A 22997-nucleotide genomic window follows, 5' to 3' on the forward strand; every position below is an offset into this window, starting at 1 on the left:
CACACATGGCTCTGCACCGTACACGCACACACATGGCTCTGCACCGTACACGCACACACATGGCTCTGCACACGCACACATATGGCTCTGCCAGCCCCCCCATCCCCATCCCCATAGGGAACACATGTGGAGTACATACTCACCTGTCCTCGGTCCCCGCCGCTCCTGCACGTTCGTGCGCTGTCTGTGCTCTGTTCAGCACAGTAGTGACGTCACCGCTGTGCTGCAGATTGCACAGACAGCCGGAGGGACAGTGATGAGAAGCAGCGCTGCGCTGCTTCTCATCAGCAATTTCAAATGTACCGGCATCGGTGATCTGTGATGCCGGTACATTTGAATGTGCGATCCTGGGCAGGGGGCACGGTGCTGGAGCTGACACCACGGCAGCTGCCGCCAGGCCCCGCCCCCAGGTCACGGACCCCCACAGCAGTGCAGGGGGAGGTTACTGGAGGTGCGGGGGAATGTGTGGGAGGGTGCAGGGAAGGGGGCGGTGACTCCTCGCACTGTAGACACCCAGCAGGGAGGCGACATGCTGCTCCACATTTGCATGTCAACATGGCCCTGCCCATGTAGACGTGCAAAGACCGGAAGCAGCAAAATCGCGGCAGGAGCGGTCACATGACCGCTCTGAGCCGGGGGAGAGGGGCTGACAGCAGGGCAGGTAAGTGGTCTCTATCTACTTACCTGCCCCAATGTAGCCCAATAGGGAAATAAAAAAAAAAAGTCAAAGAAGCCGGATAACCCCTTTAAGGCCCCGTCACACACAACGAGATCGCTAATGAGATCGTTGTTGCGTCATCGTTTGTGACGCTGCAGCGATCTCGTTATGTGTGACACCTACCAGCGATCAGGCCCCTGCTGTGAGATCGCTAGTTGTTGCCGAAGGGTCCGGACCATTTTCTTCAAAGGCAATGTCCTGCTGGGCAGGATGCATCGCTGTGTTTGACACCTACCAACGACCTCCTAACAGGGTCCCAACGCCGCCGAGATCGTTATACAGGTCGCTGATCGTTACTGCGTCGTTGGTAAGATCTGACTGTGTGACATCTCACCAGCGACTTACCAGCGATCCTTATCAAGTCGCATCGTTTTCGAGATCGCTGGTAAGTCGATAAATGTGACAGGGGCTTTAGGCATCAATTTTGGAAAAAGAAAAAAAAACAACGACAAACATTGGCTATTGTTCTAACTTTACCTATAGAGACATGTTCCCTGGAGTGACTCTGATCAGTTATCTAAATATATATGAAAAGGATAGGGACAATTTGACCTGTCATAGTTCGTATCCAAACTCACTAGACCCCATATTGGAAATACAGAAAAACAGGAGAAAGCAGGGTTTCTACTAGTGAGGATACCGATTAATCCAAAATAATGCACAATAGAACAACCTCTTGCAAATAATACAATGAGATTTTATTAGTAACAAAATTACAACCATAAGAGGAAAAAGTTAATTTCATAAAAATGTATGTATAAATAGACAGTCAGGCTAAAGTCGGGAAAAAGCCAGGAACCAAAAATATCGGGTAGTACACATTGGGAATAAACAGCTATATAAAAATATCAGCAAGGTACATGTATATTGAAAGATGTTATAATGGCCATAGAAAAATACACTGTCCAACTATGTCAGGCAGTGAGGAGTTAAACCAGATCCACCCACAGGTGAATACTAATGTTGAGGCAAATGCCAAAACAAAGTTGTAAGCCCAAGGATAAATCTAGTTTGGCTAGACAATAAAGATAAGAAATGCAAAGCAAGCCTGCTGATAGTGAGTGTACATAGTAAGCAATGTGCTCAGTTTTACATTCAACAGCTAAGGGGTGCTTCACACACAGCGAGCTCGCTGCCGAGATCGCTGCTGAGTCACGCTTTTTGTGACGCAGCAGTGACCTCATTAGCGATCTCGCTGTGTGTGACACTGAGCAGCGATCTGGCCCCTGCTGCGAGATCGCTGCTCGTTACACACAGCCCTGGTTCGTTTTCTTCAAAGCCGCTCTCCTGCTGTGACACACAGATCGCTGTGTGTGACAGCAAGAGAGCGACAAATGAAGCGAGCAGGGAGCAGGAGCCGGCGTCTGACAGCTGAGGTAAGCTGTATCCAAGATAAACATCGGGTAACCAAGGTGGTTACCCGATATTTACCTTAGTTACCAGCCTCTGCAGCTCTCACGCTGCCTGTGCTGCCGGCTCCGGCTCTCTGCACATGTAGCTGCTGTACACATCGGGTTAATTAACCCGATGTGTACAGCAGCTAGGAGAGCAAGGAGCCAGCGCTAAGCAGTGTGCGCGGCTCCCTGCTCTCTGCACATGTAGCTGCATTACACATCGGGTTAATTAACCCGATGTGTACTGTAGCTATGGTAGGAGAGCAAGGAGCCAGCGCTCAGTGTGCGCGGCTCCCTGCTCCCTGCACACACAGCTGTGCGCTGGTAACTAATGTAAACATCGGGTAACCATACCCGATGTTTACCTTAGTTACCAGTCTCCGCAGCTTCCAGACGGCAGCTCCGTGCAAGCGCAGCGTCGCTTGCACGTCGCTGCTGGCTGGGGGCTGTTCACTGGTCGCTGGTGAGATCTGCCTGTTTGACAGCTCACCAGCGACCATGTAGCGATGCAGCAGCGATCCTGACCAGGTCAGATCGCTGGTCGGATCGCTGCTGCATCGCTAAGTGTGAAGGTACCATAATACGTGTGAGTGCCTCAGGGCAAATTACCAGCTGAGTTTAAAGTTAAAGAGCCGTAAAAAATGTAAAACACTTACCCATATGTGTTAACTACCCGACATGGCGTGCTCCGACGCGCACGTTTCGTGACCTTCCTTGGGGAGCAGCTATCAGCAGGTCTGCCTTGTATTTCTTATCTTTATTGTATAGCTAAACTAGATTCACCACTTGGGCTCAGGGCTTTAGTAATTTGCCTTTTCAGTTATCTAAATGTAGCAGTCACTCAGGCATCAAAACACTTTCTCCTGACTACCATAAGTATGGGTGCTAAGAGAGTATACATGTTTAATATGGGGGGCTTTTAGTAACATCTTATCTACCACAGGAAAAAAGAATTAAGTCATGTCAATAGCCAACATGTCCAAAATCTCTTTTCCAGGAGATCTTTAAGAGAGTGGGCGGGGCTAGCAATGACGTCATAACACTCTAAGGAGGGCTCCTACTGCCATAGGATAAAGCAACTAATTTCAGAAATTTTAAGGAAATTTTTTGGTCAATAACCTCTGGAATTATATTTAGGAAGGTCTCTAGAATGTTTTGAGACATTTCCCGAGAAATTTGATGAAGGCACCGTGAAGTTATTAATTAAAACAGAAAGAAACGCCATAACAGTGAGTAACTGAAGTCACTCATAGATACATCAAATCTGCGCTCTGCTCTGTGAATACTTATATCCTCCTTGGATAATTTTTTTTTTTTCTATACATCCTTTCATCATCATAACCTCATGAGATAAGCTTCTACAGCTACTCACAACTCATATTTTGGCAGCCTAAATCCTGTCAAAATAACGTGCATGTGCTGCCGCCATTTTAAGTGCTGTAATTGAATCATCGCTGCTGCATATAAATTAATAGCGGCTTATCCAGCTTGTGCACATCCTCAATCCTCATTAAAAGATTCTTCACTATGTCAGTTTGGTAACTAAAAGTCAGTACATACAGCCATTCAACTTTTTTACCTCAGCTTCCTCCTCTATAAACTGTTTTGTCTTGCGCAGCGGCCATTTTGGGAGCCATGATAACGTCACTACTGTTGTATATAAATCACTAACACCTTGTCCAGCTTTAGTCAGCTGCTTGTCTATTAAAAACGCTTTATCCTCGCACTATTAATACAACAGGATCAAGTCTGGATATAAATTGCATGAATCTACAGATCTACACTAACATCATATATAATCTGTACTCCCTAGTAACGGTTACCAGGGGGCACGAGCAATACTCAGTGCAGAGTTGCAGCATTAATTACATGACAATCTCTAAAGGGGAAGTGTCCCTAATAAAACTGGAATAAAATTTTTTATTTTTGTGGAATTTCCTGTCCTTCATTAGTAGTTCACAATATTTTTTCAGCTCATAACTTCATAAATTAAAGGGATTTGTTGTCATTGGTCCTGTGTGGAGTATCACGCTCTTAAAGGGTTAAACCACAATCTTTGGATTATAGTCTGCAACATCTACTCTACAGATTTAAAGCTGTGTTCAGGGACGTTTTTCTCTTAACGGTGCAATATATATATACTGTTTTATCAGATCTACCTAAATAATTGCATCACACATAAAATTAATTCAGAGATGAATAAAGGAGCGGTCCCGAAAGTTATAATAACTCCTTCAACAACAGGCAAATTTACTCGCTACAACTCAAAAAACGCTTTCAGCAAAAATAATAATAAGACTCTAAAATACCAAAGGACAAAGATGAACAAACACCTCTAACCACCAACAATACAAAGGAAAGTTTCAAATTGCCTGATTCTTTTCATAAAGGATGCCTAAGCAAAGATGATTATATTGACAAAAATTCATTAGGGGACAACCATCCTCTTCCAGGAGGACAAATCAATTATATTCCACCCTAGCCTTTTGATCTATATGAGAGCAACAGGTCATCTTCTACAACGCCTGAAAGCATCGACTTATCTGCTGCTAGCAATAAAAGGAAAGAAATGGAGGAGTCTTTTGAAAAACATAGATCCTATAACACCACTGTACTCACAGATTCTAGCGATGAGTCTAATTCTAAATCACCTGACAAACAAAGACCTAGACTCGACCAATATTCCTGTGATTCCTACAGATTCCTACATTAGACTTGTCTCACTTGAAAAATATTCAAAATCCTACTAATGTGAATTTGGAATCTCTTATGATTGGCTTGATATCATCCTTAAACACCAACATTAATATTGCTCTGGCTAGTCAAACAAAGACTTTAAAAGAAGATTTATCTGCCATTAATAACAGACTTGACATTTATGGAGAAAAAAATCTCCAAAATAGAAGAAAAGACGGAAGATCTTAGTAAAAGCCATGATGAATTGCGCTCTCAAATTCGCTTCCTCAGAAGTAAGGTAGCTGACATTGAGGACAGATCCAGGCGCAATAATTTAAAATTTCGTGGTGTACCTGAATCTGTTTCTAAATCTGACTTAGAGGGGTATGCTAAACGCCTTATTCAAAAAAATATTACCATCACTCTAAGAACTGGATGTCGTAATAGACAGAATACATAGACTTCCTAAACCAAGGTCAATTGGATCGGATGTTCCAAGGGATGTCATACTGCGTCTTCATTTCTTTAACACTAAAGAAAATTTTTTAAAATACATCAAAGACAATAGATCATTACCTAACCCCTTTCATCACATTCAGGTATTCGCTGATCTATCTAAAGAGACAATGGATCTGAGGAGATCATTTTCAACTACTACCAAAATCTTGCGAGAAAAAGGGATCCAATATCGATGGGGTTTTCCAACTAAATTGCTACTCTGGATCAATGGAAAAATAACTCCCTTATTAACACCTGAGGATGGTCTTGACTTTCTTGCTTCCTTAGATACACGTAAAGACCTCAACTATACAACTCATCGAGATCCTACCTGAAACTCCAACATATAAAGATACATTCTAAATTTTACTGTAACTTTTGACCGAAAATGGAATTCAAGTTACTTTTTCAATTTAGTTATTGATCAAATTGAAGATAGTATTTGGCTTTTCTTTCTTTTTCTTAGTTCCTGATTTTTATCTCGTCATTGCTTTTCAAGAGTGGAGACTCTTTTTTTCTTTTAAGAGTCATCTTCTCTTGTCCTGTGAACTTATCCTCTCCAGTGATTTTGGGTAGGTGAAAATCCCTGTAGGAGTTCAGGTGTGTTTTTTTTTTTCTTCTCTCTTACTTTGAATATATATAATACTATCATTTACTTATATAGTTTGTATATTGTTGTATTGTTGCTTTTCTTGTTTGTTATCTAGTTTTAGTAATGACCACGAAGATATTGTCTTATAATGTGAAAGGCCTAAACAGTCCCCGGAAGAGATTTCAGGTTTGGAGAGATGTTCAACATGCCTCTGCTGATATAGTTTGCCTTCAGGAAATAAAATTTGGAAGAGATAAGCACCCTAAATTTCAAAACAAAATTTTTCTCATATTTTTTATTCCCTACATGAAAAAAAGAAAGCAGGCATTTGTACATTGATCAGAAATACCGTCTCTTTTGAATTGATTAATGAAATTCATGATGACCAAGGAAGAATTCATATGATGTCATGTAGAATCAACAACAGTCCATGTACAATTGTCAATATTTACGCCCCTAACCAAGGCCAAATTGGTTTCTTAAATAAGGTTTAAAGCTGGTGTCACACTAAACGACAGCGACAACGACGTCGCTGTTACGTCACCATTTTCGGTGACGTAACAGCGACCTTGTAAGTCGCTGTTATGATCGCTGCTTAGCTGTCAAACACAGCAGAAGCAGCGATCATAACGTCGCTGTGCTACATGTGCAGAGAGCAGGGAGCCGCGCTTAGCGCTGGCTCCTTGCTCTCCTGCAGCACACATCGGGTTAATTAACCCGATGTGTGCTGCAGCTACATGTCACAGTGCAGAGAGCAGGGAGCCGCGCGCACTGCTTAGCGCTGGCTCCTTGCTCTCCTTGCTACAGTATACATCGGGTTAATTACCCGATGCGTACTGCAGCCACATGTCACAGTGCAGGAGCCGGCGCTGGCAGCAAGAGCGGAGGCTGGTAACCAGCGTAAACATCGGGTAACCAGGGAAAGGTCTTCCCTTGGTTACCCGATGTTTACGCTGGTTACAGCTTACCGCAGCTGCCAGTGCCGGCTCCTGATCGCTTCATTTCGTCGCTCTCTCGCTGTCACACACAGCGATGTGTGTGTCACAGCGGGAGAGTGACGACCAAAAAATGAAGCTGGACATTCAGCAACGACCGGCGACCTCACAGCAGGGGCCAGGTCATTGCTGGATGTCACACACAGCGACAGCGACGGGACGTCGCTGCAACGTCACAGAAAATGGTGACGTAGCAGCGACGTCGTTGTCGTCGTCGTTATGTGTGACACCAGCTTTAGATATGCTCAACGAAATTAAACTGGGTGATGTTTTAATTGTAGGAGACTTTAACTTAGTACCAGACTGCACCCTTGACTCAACTTCTTATACAAGGAATTGTTCCCCCTCTCTTAAAAATTGGTTGATTAAAAATGAGTTTTTAGACACCTTTAGATGTTTTAATGCCCTTTCCAAAGAATTTAACTTTTTATTCAGACGTATACCATACCTTTTCTCGTATTGATTTAATTCTTACCACTTCTCTATCTATTTCTAAACTTAAACAAATTTCTATTCTTCCAAAAACTTTCAGATCACTCGCCAGTTTTAGGTGAATTTATTTTGAACTCTCATGCCCAGAGAAATCTTCTATGGAAATGCAGCCCCTTTTTGATTAATTCTCCCCTTTACAAGCCCCAATTAGAACAAATAATCAAAAATTATTTTAAAGACAATAATATTGATTTGGTCTGTCCAACAACGATCTGGAATGCCCACAAAGCAGTGGTAAGAGGGGAACTTTTTGGAATTTCAGCACATAAAAAATCAAAAAGAGATAAAGTTGAGAACATTCAGACTAAAATCAATGATGCTGAGAAACTGCAGCAAAGCCTTCTCACTCCATCACCTGATATACACAAGGGATTTGCTTGCTCTCAGAGCTCAACTACGATCAGCTCTTCTTGAGGATTACGAAAAGTTTAATTTTTACTGGAAAAGAACCTTTTATTCTTCCATCATCAAACCGACTAGATTAATGGCCCAAAAAGTTAAAAATGTAAGAATAAGAAGGAGAATTATTTCAATTCGATCCCCAAACGGTAATATTTTACACCACCCAAAAGAAATTGTTGACACTTTTGCGAGCTACTATGAAAAACTTTATAATCTTAAAAACGATCCATCTACCTCCCAACCTTCTCCAACTTTGATTAATAATTTTTTATCTAACTTAAACCTCCCTACACTATCCCCAGATAATTTGTCATTTCTCAATCTTCCCTTTACAGAATTAGAAGTTACAGCAACTATCAACTCACTAAAATCTGGCAAATCTCCAGGCCCGGATGGTTATACCAGTGAATATTATAAATTATTTTGTCCCCTCTTAGTTCCCTCCTTAACCAGATCGTTTAATGAAATTTCCATAAGTGGTTCTTTTCCTGCAGAAATGCTTAATGCAACTATATCTTTAATCCCCAAACCAGATGGGGATAAGGAAAGAGTTGAAAATTATAGACCCATTTCATTAATTAATACCGACACCAAAATTTATTCTAAATTATTAGCAAAACAGGCTGAAAAAAAATTATCCCCAAAATCATTAACATAGATCAACTTGGTTTTGTTGAAGGGAGGAAGACCTCTGATGGTACAAGGAGAGCAATTAACCTTGTTCATCAGATGGGCAAAAGTAAGACACCATCCGTATTGCTAGCATTGGACGCTGAAAAAGCTTTTGACAGAGTAAACTGGCAATATCTGAGGGCGACTGTCAAAATTCGGCTTTAATGACAGTTTTATCAAAACGATTATGGCATTATATTCTATGCCTTCTGCGAGAGTATATGCAAATAATCATCTTTCATCTTCCTTCAACATAACCAATGGTACTAGACAAGGTTGCCCTCTTTCCCCCCTTCTTTTTAATTTAACCATTGAACCTTTAGCAGAATATATTAGGTCCAATATACCATATTTTTCGGACCATAAGACGCACTTTTTTTCCCCCAAATGTTGGGGGAAAGTTGGGGGTGCGTCTTATGGTCTGACTGTGGCTGCGGAGAATGAGGTGCTGCGGTGGAGCGGGTCATCGGGGGCACGAGCAGGCTATAGCAGCCTGCTGTGACCACGTGGGCCCGCTCATTACATATGCACGCCAATCCTCCCGCCTATTTCTCAGCGCAGAAGCCGGCGCTGACAGGTGGGCGGGAGGACGAGTGGGGACGCGCGCATAGTAAAGAGCCAGTCCGCATGATCACCCCTGGCAACTACAGCCTGGAGTGATCATGTGCGGCTGTATTCACTGCTCCCCGCGCGGCGGCGGCGTCGTCATCATCAGCGCGGGGTGCAGTGAATCAGTACACTCACCCGTCCCCTGCACCACCACGCGATGTCTTCCTGTCTGTGCCGGTCAGCTGATCTGTGCCAGTCAGCTGATCGGCACAGACAGGAAGACATCGCGTGCTGCAGGGGAACGGCTCCACACACACACACACACACACACACACACAAACACACACACACAGGTCAGTGGTGCAGAGAGGAAGATGATCGGCTGCAGGGAGTGAGGAAAAGGTGAGTATAAACGTTTGTTTTTTTTTCTCTGTGCTATAGGATACAGGGCATATACCAGGATGGTATATGAGCACGATGGGGGCATATAGCAGGATGGGGGTATATGAACAGGATGGGGTATATGAACAGGATGGCAGTATATGAACAGGATGGCAGTATATGAACAGGATGGCAGTATATGAACAGGATGGGCTATATGAACAGGATGGCAGTATATGAGCAGGATGGATAGGGGGTATATGAACAGGATGGGGGTATATGAACAGGATGGGGGCTATATGAACAGGATGGCAGTATATGAACAGGATGGATGGGGGTATATGAACAGGATGGATGGGGGGTATATGAACAGGATGGGGGTATATGAACAGGATGGGGGGTATATGAACAGGATGGATAGGGGGTATATGAACAGGATGGATAGGGGGTATATGAACAGGATGGATAGGGGGTATATGAACAGGATGGATAGGGGGTATATGAACAGGATGGATAGGGGGTATATGAACAGGATGGATAGGGGGTATATGAACAGGATGGATAGGGGGTATATGAACAGGATGGGGGTATATGAACAGGATGGGTGAATATGAGCAGGATGCTGGTATATAAGCAGGATGGGGGTATATGAACAGGATGGGGGTTTATAGCAGGATCATATACAAGGCAGGAGGATTATTACCAGGATGGGGTACCTTAGTAGAGAATTTGGGGACATTACCCCCATAATAGTGTCAGCACCAGATCCTCGCCCCATAACAGTGTGTCATGACCACATTTTTTTGCTTAAAGTTTTATTTTCCTATTTTCCGCCTCTAAAACCAGGGTGCGTCTTATAGTCCGGTGCGTCTTATAGTCCGAAAAATACGGTAAACATTACAGGTATTCCAACTCGCATTAAACAACACAAGATTGGTCTTTACGCAGATGACATAATTCTTTCCCTCTCCAATCCCTTTATTTCCATCCCTGAATTACTTATATTCCTCGAAAAATTTTCAAACGTATCCTATTATAAATTGAATCCACATAACTCTAAATTCTTGTCCTTTAATCTTGATACTAACTCTATTGACATAATCAAAGCTTTGACCTCTTTTTCAGAGGAACCAGTTTTTATATCTTATCTAGGTATTTCCTTAACAAAAGATCTTTCTAAAATGATGGAGATCAATTTAGAACAACTGACTAATAAAACCAAAAAAGACATTTTACGGTTCTCAAACATAGAATTGTCATGGATGGGAAGGCTTATTGCTTTTAAAATGATGACCTTGCCTAAAATTATTTATATTTTTCAATCAGTTCCTTTACTGGCCCCTATGAGGCTTTTATTAAAACTTCAAAAGCTTATGTACAGCTATATTTGGAATTCTAAGAGGGCTAGGGTATCCAAGTTTATATTAACAAAACATAAAAAACACGGGGGCTTAAGTGTTCCTGAACTTACCAAATATTATACGACCTGCATAAATAAAGGTAGCCAACATTGGTTCAAAAATTGTCACAACCTTCCATGGATAGATCTGGAGTTATATGCAAACAAATATATTTCTTTCAAAAACCTTCTACTTGCCCATTTAGGTGATCCCTCTCCCTCTTTACCCGAAGCTCCTACCCTTCTAGCTACCATTAAGGCCTGGAAATCTCTGTCAAATCACTGTCCCAAAAATGATAAATTTTTTCAAATAAAAAACTTTGTTAAAAATTTTAGCATTATTGGCTGATGTTGATCTTCCTAGTAACTGGCATTCCTCAAACTTAAAAACAATAAGTAATATCCATAACGGTAAAGATTTTATATCCTTTCTTGACATTAAGATTCTTCACAAAATCCCTGACTCAGATTTTAGAACTCTTATGACTTTAAGAACTATGCTTCGGAAGCTTTTGATGTCAAGAAATCCCATACATGAGCTTACTGATCCCTTGCTTTGCTCTCCCGATACTCCAAAGTACTGCACTACAAAAAACATATACCGTCATTTGATTGATGATTATAACTTTGAAAAATTAAAATACATGATAGATTGGGAGAATGACCTTCAGCAACAGTTTCCAGAAGACAATTGGCAGACCTCCATAAAAACAACTAATGCATCCTCTATTTGCGCCTCGCTTTTGGAAACACATTTTAAGTTATTATCCAGATGGTATTTCACTCCCTATAGAATTCATCAATTCAATCACAATAGTTCTTCTTTGTGTTGGAGGAACTGTGGTAGTCCAGGCACTTTATTACTTATTTTTTGGGACTGTCAGGTGCTGCAGAATTTTTGGAAAGAGGTCTCTAACTTGGTTAATGATGTCACCCATTCAAATCTAATATTAACTCCACAATTGGTCCTTCTTTCTCTGGACTCTGATTCTTTGGACCCAGTTTATAGGCACTTTGTTATCCATATTTTTCTAACCGCTAAATCTTTGATAGCGGCCTCATGGAAGAATCCCCAACCCCCAACCCTTACCATTTTAACTAACTCATTAAACTTACATAATAAATTTGAAGAAAGATATGCTACTTTCAATAACTCGTTTTCTAGATACCACAAACAAATGGCATCTTTGGAACAGCTACCAGCAAGGTCTATTGTAATTTCTAACCGGTTTATTTTTCATGTATTTTGGTCAGCTTGCTGCCCATGCCTGAAAGAAATCTCCTCCTTCATTTGATTGCCTCAAACTTTTGGTCTTTATGTGCCAAAGTGGTTTTAGAAATTTTGTACATAGTTGTGGGTTTTGGGTTTTTTTTGTTTTTTCTAGTGTGTAATTGTATTCTTTATAAATAGCTATGATATTTTCCGTTCTTGTTAAGGATTCATGATATATGGTTTTCCTACTCCCTTGTTCCTCCCCATTCCCCTTCACCCCCCCCCCCCTTTTTTTTTTTTTGCCTGTTTCCCTATTAAACTTTTGCAATCCTTCACATCCTAACTTCCCCTTTTCTTCCTCCTTCCCTATCCATCAACAATTGTTTATTACTTGTAAGAAATCATTTTACTTATTACAAATTAATATGATGTTTTTACATGACCTTTCCCATATATGTTATATAATCCCTAATAAAAATATTTTAAAACAAAATCTCTTTTCCACCGATATCTGCAACAGTCAGTAGGTTCAGGTGGTGTTTATCTTATGTGTATGGACAAGTAAGGCCTACAGCACTGACAGCATAGGAGCACGACATGGAGACCGCAGCACCAATGTCTACTCTCCAAGAGCAGAACACAGTCAGTTCTGGAAATACAGAAAGCTGATGAGAATTAATAGAAGATCCTCTGCAGCATTTTTCATACCTTGACAGAGTGTTTTCCAGGAATGAGGGGTTCTGGCTGAGACGATCCACCAGCAGATTAAAATCTTCTTGGACGGACATTGCTTGTTCAAAAAGCGCTCTTGGTACAGGAGATGGAAGCAAAGTGAAAGGAGCAAAATTCACTACCTAATACACATGGAAAAATAAGAATAGATAACTATTTTCCTGTCACTTACTTAGCCGTACTTTGGTATACTTTTTGTACTTTGGTAGGAAATGCTGATTGTTATGCATTGTAAACCCTGTTTTCACAACACCTGAGAATTAAAGGGAATCTGTCAGCAGGTTTTGGGTATGTAATTTGAAGACAGCATGTGTTAGGAACTAAGACACTGATTTCAGAGATATGTCACTTATTAGGCTATGTGCGCACGTTGCGTAAAAACATGCAGTTACGCTGCGCTTTGTAGCGCAGCGTAACTGCATGCGTCCAGCGTCCCCTGCACAGTCTATGGAGATTGTGCAGGGGCCGTGCGCACGTGGCGTCTAAGAGCGCAGCGCTTCGGCTACTGCCGAAGCGCTGCGCAAAAAGAAGTGACATGTCACTTCTTTCCTGCGCTTTGCCGGCAGCTCCTGCTCTGTCTATGGCAGGAGCTGCAGGCAGAGCGCATGGAATCGGCGCTCACTACGGACATTTCTGCAGCGATCTAAAGCGCACATGTGCTCTTCAGATCGCTGCAGAAATATCTGCAGGGCTAGTACGCAACGTGCGCACATAGCCTTAGGCTGTGTGCTGTTGTTTCAATGCAATAAGTGTTTTATCAGCAGGAGAGGATTACAGCTGGATTAGCTGCCCGGGTGTCTCTTAGTCCAGCCACGCCCCCACCAGGTTACTATCATTATACAATGTATATACAAAGCTGCTACTCAGGGGTGTGGGAGAGGTCCACTTTCACAGCTGTGCTACATCTAAACATTCGGATTAAATCACAACTATTGCACTCAGTAAACTAATTGATACATTGCTGGACTCAGGTTCCCTTTTCCTACATTGTACTGATGCAAGATGAAGTAGCAAAACCTGGTGACACATTCCCTTTGAATCGAAAAAATAAATTAAAAAAAAAGTTTCCCAGTGTCTTGGACTGTAAAAAATAAGCTAATTGACATACCTGTTTCCCCAAAAATAAGCCCTAGTCGGCTTTATTAAGGCTTCTCCACAAATAAGCCATAGTTACGGTTCAATAATGAAGTGTCCAAGCAGCTAAAAACAAATACAGCTAGACCCTTCATTAAATAAAGCAGACACCCCCAAATGAAAGCATACGCCCCTCCATCCCAAAGAAAAAAGATAGAAATAAAAAATTTTGCACTCAGACTCCAAACAACTACAGTTGACAAGTGTGGATAGTGGGGGGGGGCTCTCACACAGAGATATGTGTCGAGGTCAGGTCCCTCTCCGTTCCAGCTGCATTGCACTGCAGCTCTCACACACAGATCAGGTACCAGTATCACTCCGAGCAAGTGATATTGCTTCCAGTCACCAGGGGGAGCCAACCGCTGTAGAACACAAGGGGAAGGGTGACCTGAAATTTCTATGTGAGAGGCCATTCACTTTCCAACTCCAATTGTTCAGGGTCTGGTAAGTGGAATTCTTTTAGGGGGTGTCTACTTTTTGGTAAATTTAGTAGAACATAGAGAATAATAAATTTAAACTGGTAATTTAAACCATTGTAAACATGGAATGTACCCAGCACTATAGGACGGTTCTGTACCATGAGAATAGAACATCAGATAACAAAAAGTGCATCTGAACCAATAATAGAAATAACACAAAATGTACAAATATTTTATTTATTTATTTTTATACCACAAGAGACTTAACATAGGGTCTGTGATTGGAAGCAGTCAGCTGACACGCTGACACTCAGGGTGGGACGAGTTTGGCTACAACCAATCACAGATGCCGGTGGGAGGGGAAAGCAATGCATTTGCAATGAAGGCAATGAGCGGCCTCCGGAAGTTAATGTGAGGCTCGGAAGCAGTTACAACCTTGCTAGAGACTCAGTAAGTGCAGCCCGCTTGCTCCTATCCCCCCTCTCTTCTACCACCATTTTTAATCACCGGATTCTGGTCCCCATAGACTTGCGTGGGGAGCTGCATCCTGCCCAGAATCGGATATTTATTTATTTTTTTTTAAAATCAGGTTAGGTCCGCTGGTCATCAGTGAGTCCATCCATCACTACTCATTAACTGACTAGACCAATAAACAGTAAAGTCTACGATCAACATTACTTACATCAGATGAATTTGGATTTTCCTTCGTCCTCATAACTATTCCTTGCAGGAGGGCTGCATCAATAGCAATGGGGGCTGTCTCCTCAAGCAACTTTGCATTGTTGTATACATCTGCCCATAAGATGGACATTTTGGAGCGATGTAGTCAACAGTATTAATATATTCAGAAAATGATATTGTACCTCAAGGACCCCTGCGAGTAACTGGAAGGAAGAAATAGGGATTAACATAGTCACAGCGCAACTTTCAGGTTTTGGTTTTAAACAAATGATATGTTTTTACATAATTGAATGAAGTTACTTAATTTTTAATGTTAAAAAAAATCCCGTTTAGAAATGGTGATATAATTAGAATGTTCAACAATAAAGACAAAGGGACCAAGATTGACCCCCACTTATCAAATCATGGGAATTGAGCGAAAGAGCCAAGTGTCCGCAACACTATCCCATAGGGCTCTTTTCCACTTGCGTACCGCTTCTGATGCGGGAGCATCGTAAGCAATATGCTAATGACCCTCTGCTGTGGTGTCAGCCGAGGGTCATGCGACTGTGATGCAATTTTGCAATCACATCACAGGAGCGGATAACATGGAGGGAACACTTTCTCCCATCTCCTCCGCGATTTTACACACACGTCAGCCGAGACTCGCTGCAAAACGCAGTGTGCTGCGATTGCACTGAGAGCATAATTTGTGTGGAGAAAAAACAGGACAGAGGAAACTGTCTCATTGATTAACACTGGTGCGAGTGCAATCCGATTTTTAAATCAGATTGCACTCACTCATGAAAATCGCAGATGGAAAAGCGCCCATACTCTTGAGTGTCAGCGTCATTATTCTGTACCCCGAGTGTCGGTGTACGGTTCGGGGGCAGATCCAAACTATGCATCGGGGCCCATCAAACTCTAGTTATGCCACCGATTCCCACCACCATACCCCATGAAACTTTTCCACATCTTTTCACGCTATACCCAAAAACTTAAATGTAATTTATTTAGATTTTATGTGATACACCAACACCAAGCAGCAAATATTTGTGGAGTGTTCTCCGCTAGAGAAATTGACATGCTGTGATCGCAGGTCAGCTTACACTGCGGAGAAAAGAAGCACAGTGATCAGGAGATTTCTATAAATCCCAGTCACTAGCCTGCTACGATATATCTAACGATATGTCGGCGGAGTCACGCTGTAAGTGACAAACAACATCATCATCATCGTTAGTGATATTGTAGCGTGTGACAGCTATGAACGAGCAGAAATACTCACCTTCTCTTTCATCGCTGACACGTTGCTCATTTTCTAAAGATCGCACGTCCTGTTCATCGTACTCGGGGCAGCACACATCGCTCCATGTGACACCCCGGGAACAATGAACACAGCTTACCTGCGGCCGCCGACAATGCGGAAGTAAGGAGGTGGGCAGGATGTTACGTCCCACTCATCTCCGCCCCTCCGCTTCTATTGGCCGGCCGCTGTGTGACGTCGCGGTGACGCCGAACGTCCCTCCCCTTCAGGAAGAGGATGTTTGCCGCCCACAGCGAGGTCATTTAGAAGGTAAGTACGTGTGACGGGGGTTACAGCATTGTGCGACACGGGCAACAAATTGCCCGTGCCACACAAACGATGGAGGTGTGTGCGATCGCACGATTAATTGTAACGTGTAAAGCAGGCTTAAGACGGAGCGTTTTGGATGATGGGGAGAACATATACGGAGTCCAAAATGCTACTAACACAGGGTCCTAGAGCAAATGTTATGTTTTTCCTTTTTCCAATGTTGGATGATGGATTGAACAGCCGTCTGTAAGATATTTCAGAGCTTGGGCTACTTTTTTTTTTTCCCTTTACTATTGGAGGCAATTTGTCACTCCAGATTTTATTTAAGGGACTACAGGGGGCTGATGTACATGAACATTTTCTGATTTATATTTTTTAAATATTTAGAAAACTATGCATCATTTCTTTCACAAATACTTGCTACTTTGTGTTTGTATATTTCAATAAAAATACAAGAATGCCAATAAAATACATCTGTTTGTGGATGTACCGTTAAAAAAAAAAAAAAAGTGGAAACGCTCATGGGGTATAAATACATTGCAAGGCACTGTATGTATGCTATGTGTTGCATCATAACCTGGTAAATCCTGGTCTTTAAAATTGTCTTAATTACTTAGTTCCAAGCTGTAGAATGAGTTAGTCAAAATCCATCAGTAAGCTTCCAACCATTTTCCTCCTCCTTCTCAGCTCTTCTGCTGATTTCTTATCAAAAGTCTAGCGGAACTTTCATGACTTATGAATCAGCTGAGCGGAGCTCAGAAAAAAAAAGAAAAAAAAAAAAAAAAACCAAAACAGATTTTTGTGTACTCACCGTAAAATCGTTTTCTCTTAGCCATCATTGGGGGACACAGGACCATGGGTGTTATGCTGCCTATCCATAGGAGGACACTAAGTAGATGCAAAAGCATAGCTCCTCCTCTGCAGTATACACCCCTTGGCCGGGCCAGGCAAGCTCAGTTTTAGTACACAAGCAGTAGGAGAAAAAGCCAGTAAAAACTTACCTCAACAGAGGAACATGAGAAAAAAAAAAAAGAGAGTCATAACCAAATAAGGTACTGAGAGAACCAAGGCCCAACAGGGCAACAGGGTGGGTGCTGTGTCCCCCAATGATGGCTAAGACAAAACGATTTTACGGTGAGTACACAAAAACCTGTTTTTCTCTGACGCCTCATTGGGGGACACCGGACCATGGGACGTCCTAAAGCAGTACAAGGGTGGGAAAAATAAAAACAAGACAACGCAACCCAGGGACTAGGAACCAGTCCCAGACAGCCTGGAGCACCTACTGAGAGAAGGTGCTCTACTGTCGTTTGCAGAATTGTCCTACCCAGATTTGCCTCAGCTGAGACCTGGGCATGGACTCTGTAATGCTTTTAAAACATGTAGGCTAGACCAGGTCGCAGCCTTACACACCTGTTCCACTGAAGCCTGATGCCGAATGGCCCACGAAGCGCCAACTGCTAGCGTGGAATGAGCCTGTAGCCCACTAGGAATGGGCTTGAGTTGCAAGCGGTAGACTTCCTGGATCACAGAGCGAATCCAGCGAGCCAGAGTCGCCTTTGAAGTTGCCTGTCCCTTCTTAGGCCCCTCAGGAATGACGAACAAAGAGTCCGTTTTCCTAAAAGGGGCTGTCCTGGATATGTTATCTGAGAGGTCTAACGAATACAGAGAGCTTTCCACCCTATGAAGGCAGAACAATGTCCTCGTTCAAATGAAACGGGGTAGGAACCTTTGGAAGAAAATCCAGAAGGGGGCGAAAAATCAGAAAAGGCTCGCGGCAAGAGAGTGCTGCTAGCTCCGAAACCCGTCTGATGGACGTAATTTCCACCAACAGAAAAGAAAGGGAGGATTCCCTGAGAGGTTCAAAGGGGGACTTCTGGAGACCGTCCAGAACGAGATTGAGGTCCCATGGTTCCAGCGGCCGTTTGTACGGGGGAACTAGATGGGAAACGCCCTGGAGGAAGGTCTTGACCTGCATTTTTTTGAGCCAGGCCGCATTGGTAGAAGATTGAGAGCGCTGAGACCTGCCCTTTAAAAGGGAACGGAGAGCCAACCTGCAGAAAATCGAGAATTCTGGGGATGGCCAGAGGCAGAGGCTGGATGTTAGTTTCCCTGCACCATGAAAGGAAGATTGTCCACGTACGGTGGTAAATGCGGGATGAAGCAGGCTTTCAGGCGCTGATCATGGTGGAGATAACCGCGGGGGAGAATCCTGCTCTTGTTAATACCCAGGCCATTAGATCCACGTCTGGTGTACCCCAATGAGTGCAGATGTGTAGGAACACTTCTGGGTGGAGAGACCACTCTCCGGCGGCCAGGCCTTGGCGACTTAGAAAATCTGCTGCCCAGTTCTCTACTCCCGGTATGTGTACCGCTGATATCACTGACCCTGTCGATTCGGCCCAGCTGAGGATCCTGTGGGCCTCGAGATAAGCTGCCTTGCTGTAGGTGTACCCCTTGGAGATTGATGTAGGCTACAGCTGTCGCATTGTCCGATTGGACTCGAATCTGATGACCCGCTAGCAGAGGGCAGAATGCCCTGAGCGCGAGGAAGATCGCACAGATTTCCAGGATGTTTATGGGTAGGGAAGACTCCTGGGGCATCCAATGTCCTTGAGCAGTGTGGTGCCGGTACACTGCTCCCCAGCCTAGGAAGCTGGCGTCCGCGGCCAGGACCAGCCAGTTCGCTGGGAGAAAAGATCTCCCCTTCGATAGGGATGAGGACCGAAGCCACCAGCGGAGTGCGTACCTGACTGAAGGCGTCAGGTGAAGATGTCTGTCCGGGGAGAAGGGGCTCTTGTCCCAGGCCGCTAGAAGGGCTAGCTGCAGTGGGCGGAGGTGCAGTTGAGCAAAGGGTACTGCTTCCATAGCCGCCACCATCCTGCCGAGCACCTTCATGCTGAATCGAATGGAGCGAGACGGAGGACGTAGAAGGCAGCGTACCGCTCGTTGAAGAGCGATCGCCTTGTCAAGGGGGAGATAGATCAAGCCCCGACGGGTGTCCAGGGACATGCCCAGGAAGGTGAAGGATCGTGATGGGATCGGGGATGATTCGTCTAGATTCACTAGCCACCCTAAGCGGGATAGGGTGTCCACAGTGATCTGTACGCTGGTTGAGCAGTCGCGGAATGAGGGGGCCTCGATGACTAAGGCGAGGAATTCCCCTTCAACCATGGATGCAATAATGGACCTTAGGGACTCCATTCTGAATCTCCGTACGTGCACATGTTTGTTCAGGTGTTTGAGGTCCAGGATGAGTCGAACTGACCAATCCTTTTTGGGGACCACGAAGAGGTTGGAATAAAAACCCCTGAACTTCACGTCGTCCGGGACAGGTATTATCACTCCTGCTGTTTGGAGCGAGTGGATTGCTGAGAAAAAAAAAAACTTCGTCGTTTTCGAGTCTTTGGGGGGTTTGAGAGAAAGAACCGACTCGGGGGTCGGGTCCTGGTAACCCGAAGTCACAAGGTCTCGCACCCATTTGTCATCTGAGGCGGCAGCCCAGATGTGTTGAAAAGAGCCACAGTCGACCTCCTACAATGAGTGTGTCTTCCGGGGCGCCGAAGGAGTCATGAGGGGAGAAAACGTCGTGGACGAGTCTCCCTAGTCCTGGACTGTTTCGGTCTAGGCTGCCATGACGAAGTGGGTTTCGGGGAGAGCCGAGAAGGTCGGTCCCTGCGTAGTCCGCGGCTGGCGGCGGGGACAGCACGGGATGTCGACCAACCAATGAGTTCCGAAGGAGCGGAACGAGGACTGTGGACGTCTGGTGAAGGTCGTCCTTGACTTCAGCTGGGGGAAGGAGGTACTCTTTCCTCCCGTGGCGTCAGAAATGACCTTGTCCAGATGTTCGCCAAACAAATCGGTCTGGAAAAAAAGGGAAGGCCCGTGAGAGACTTCTTGGAGGCAGAGTCCGCTCGCCATTGTCAGAGCCAGAGAGCTCTACGGATGGCTATGGTATTTGAGGCGGCAAACGCTGCGCAGGTAGCAGCGTCCATGGAGGCCTGCATGAGGTACTCCGCCGCAGCAATTTTGAGCTGTTACCTCTGTGAAGGTATGAGGGAACTGGGATTCCTCAAGCGAAGTGTTAAGGGATTCTGCCCAGACCGAGATCGCCTTTGCGACCCACACAGAGGCAAAGGAGGGCGAGAGGGAGGAACCCGCAGCCTCAAAAAGCAGAGCGGGCGAGGTGCTCCACCTGTCTGTCTGTCGGGTCCTTGATGGAGGAACCATCGGGTAAAGACAGGAGCGTCTTTGTGGCAAAGCAGGAGACCGGGGGAGGGGGTCGACCGAGGGTGGATCGGCCCAGCCCGTAGGGGCAGGTGAGGCAAAAGGGTACCGGGACTCCATGAGTTTTCGGTTACCGAAGCGCCTGTCAGGCTTCTCCCTTTGCTTTGTGAGGATATCCTGAAACTCTGGGTTATCAGCGAAAACCTTTTGGGGTTTCCTTGCCCTCTTAAAGGAGACCACATGGTCAGTGGTAGTGGATGGGGGATCCTCCACATGCAGTGTTTGGTTGACTGCTGCTATAAGGGAGTCTTTTGCAGTTTGATCATCTGGGGAGGATGAAACCAAGGAATCCTCCTGGTACAAACAGCATTCTCCCTCCTCCAGCTCTTCAGAAGCCGTGGAGCATGTGGGAGAGCCTGCCCTGTGTGCTCCCGAGGGAGAGTCATGGGGGCCATGAGAGAGTGCTGGAGACACCCGGCCGGCTCTTTTCCTGATCCCTGCAACCGGTGAAGCATGTGCCCGGATTACCTCAGAAGGATTCTCCATAGGGGTATCCTCAGGCTGCATTCCGTCCAGGGGCCCAGAAGGGTGTGGAGGACGACATTGCATAGCCAGAACCAGGTTCTGTGACAGTTTCTCCATGGACTGGGACAGAAACTGTGCCCATTCCGGTGGGCTGGGAGCCCTAGGCTCTGGGCTGACGGTTGCGGCGGTGGTGGCGGGGGGTCTTGGGGGGGCTATAGGGGCACAGAAACCACAGAGAGAAGATGTGTAGCTCAGCAAGGCAGGCAGTGCAGGCTGAATAGTAGACTATGTGAGCCTTAGCGCTCTTAGAATTCTGCATGTTCCTAATAGGAGTATGCCAGGAGGGGGAGCAATGGTCAACAGAGCTACAAGTGAAGCAAGTAGCTCACCAGAATCAGCCGATGGCCCTGCGTCCTCAGGAAGGGGTAATCTCTGATTTGAGCTGTTACCTCTGTGTGGAGATCTTCGCACGCTTTTCTGGGGAAGGGGGGCTTATCACAGCCGCGGGGGGGGCAGGGCTTAGCGCTAAAAGAGCGCCAAGAATAAGTCAGTGTGCCCCCCTGCTGTCGGTAGCAAAAAAAAAAAAAAGTGGCAGGAAGGGAGCTCTGTGACATCTCCCTCCAGTCAGCACACAGCTTGTCACCTGGATTATCTCTGCCGGCTTTTCTGCAATTAGAGCACACAGCTGGAGCAAATAAACAGAGCAAATAAACAGTGTGAGTTCCTGAGCTCTGGGCCCTAATTATAAATAAAGGGTAAATTATCTGTGCAGATTCTCTGCAAACAGCCAGGGACTTCCCCCCTCCTCCAGCCAGAAGGCAGCTAGGGAAAGAATTAACACTGTGTGTTCAGGATCCCTGGGGCTCTCCTCCTTGCAATCAGTAAGGGACTTTCTGCACTGTCTTTTCTCCCTTTGTCCGGGAAACCAGTCAGGGGGGATCTCACCTTAAACACTGCTTCAGTCCAGGCAGTGGGAATAGCAGAATCAGCCTGCTGTATCCGGTCACACAGTGCAATGTTCAACTCAGAGCCTGCAAAGAGGGGCTGAGGAATTGTGCTTCTGCCCTGGGCTCTGGAAAATCATTGTCTGTGGGACCCGTCGTCCAGTGAGATGCAGCCCAGGATCCAGCGTCGCAGGAGGGGGTACGTGGAGGCAGCACTCCGCGTTCCCGCCTGTTGATGGTATTGGGAGATCGGTCCCAAAAGGAAACAGTCGCCCTCAAAAAATAACAAAACCTTGGAAGATGTGCCTCCTACAGACACTAAGCTAAAACTGAGGTTGCCTGGCCCAGCCAGGGGGTGTATACTGCAGAGGAGGAGCTATGCTTTTGAATCTACTTAGTGTCTACCTATGGATAGGCAGCATAACACCCATGGTCCTGTGTCCCCCAATGAGGCGTCAGAGATAAAAAAAAGTTTTAGGCTATGTGCGCACGTTGCCTTTTTTTGTGACCACAAAGATGCAGCGTTTTTGTTGCCGTATTTTTTTTCCAATGCATTGCATGGGTGAAGAACGCTGGCAAAAACGCAGAAAAAAAATTGACATTTTGCATCTTTGTGGTGACCACAAAAACACACCTAAAACAAAACTGCACTGTGCGGACAGCAAAAATCAAAACTCAGACTTTGCTGGGGAAGCAGAGTCATGCAGTTTTTAGACAAAAGCGCACCCGAACAACGTGCAAAAATGCAGCATTTTTGTGCTTTTTTTGGGGCAAAAAAAAAAACGCACCCGTGGCAAAAATG

General features: G+C 44.8%; 1 protein-coding gene across 1 annotated transcript in view; it reads right to left on the minus strand.

The window, feature by feature from the left end:
* GSS (glutathione synthetase) overlaps positions 1-22997 on the minus strand; it is an 89539-nt gene that overhangs the window by 54575 nt on the left and 11967 nt on the right. The window contains exons 2-3 of the mRNA XM_075347567.1: positions 14949-15150; positions 12690-12835 (exon numbers count right to left, since the gene is read on the minus strand). Of these exons, the coding sequence (XP_075203682.1) occupies positions 12690-12835; positions 14949-15077 (275 nt within the window). The 5' untranslated portion in view covers positions 15078-15150. The remainder of the gene's footprint in view (positions 1-12689; positions 12836-14948; positions 15151-22997) is intronic.

Source organism: Anomaloglossus baeobatrachus, chromosome 5 (genome assembly GCF_048569485.1).
Source record: "Anomaloglossus baeobatrachus isolate aAnoBae1 chromosome 5, aAnoBae1.hap1, whole genome shotgun sequence".
Classification (NCBI taxonomy): domain Eukaryota; kingdom Metazoa; phylum Chordata; class Amphibia; order Anura; family Aromobatidae; genus Anomaloglossus; species Anomaloglossus baeobatrachus.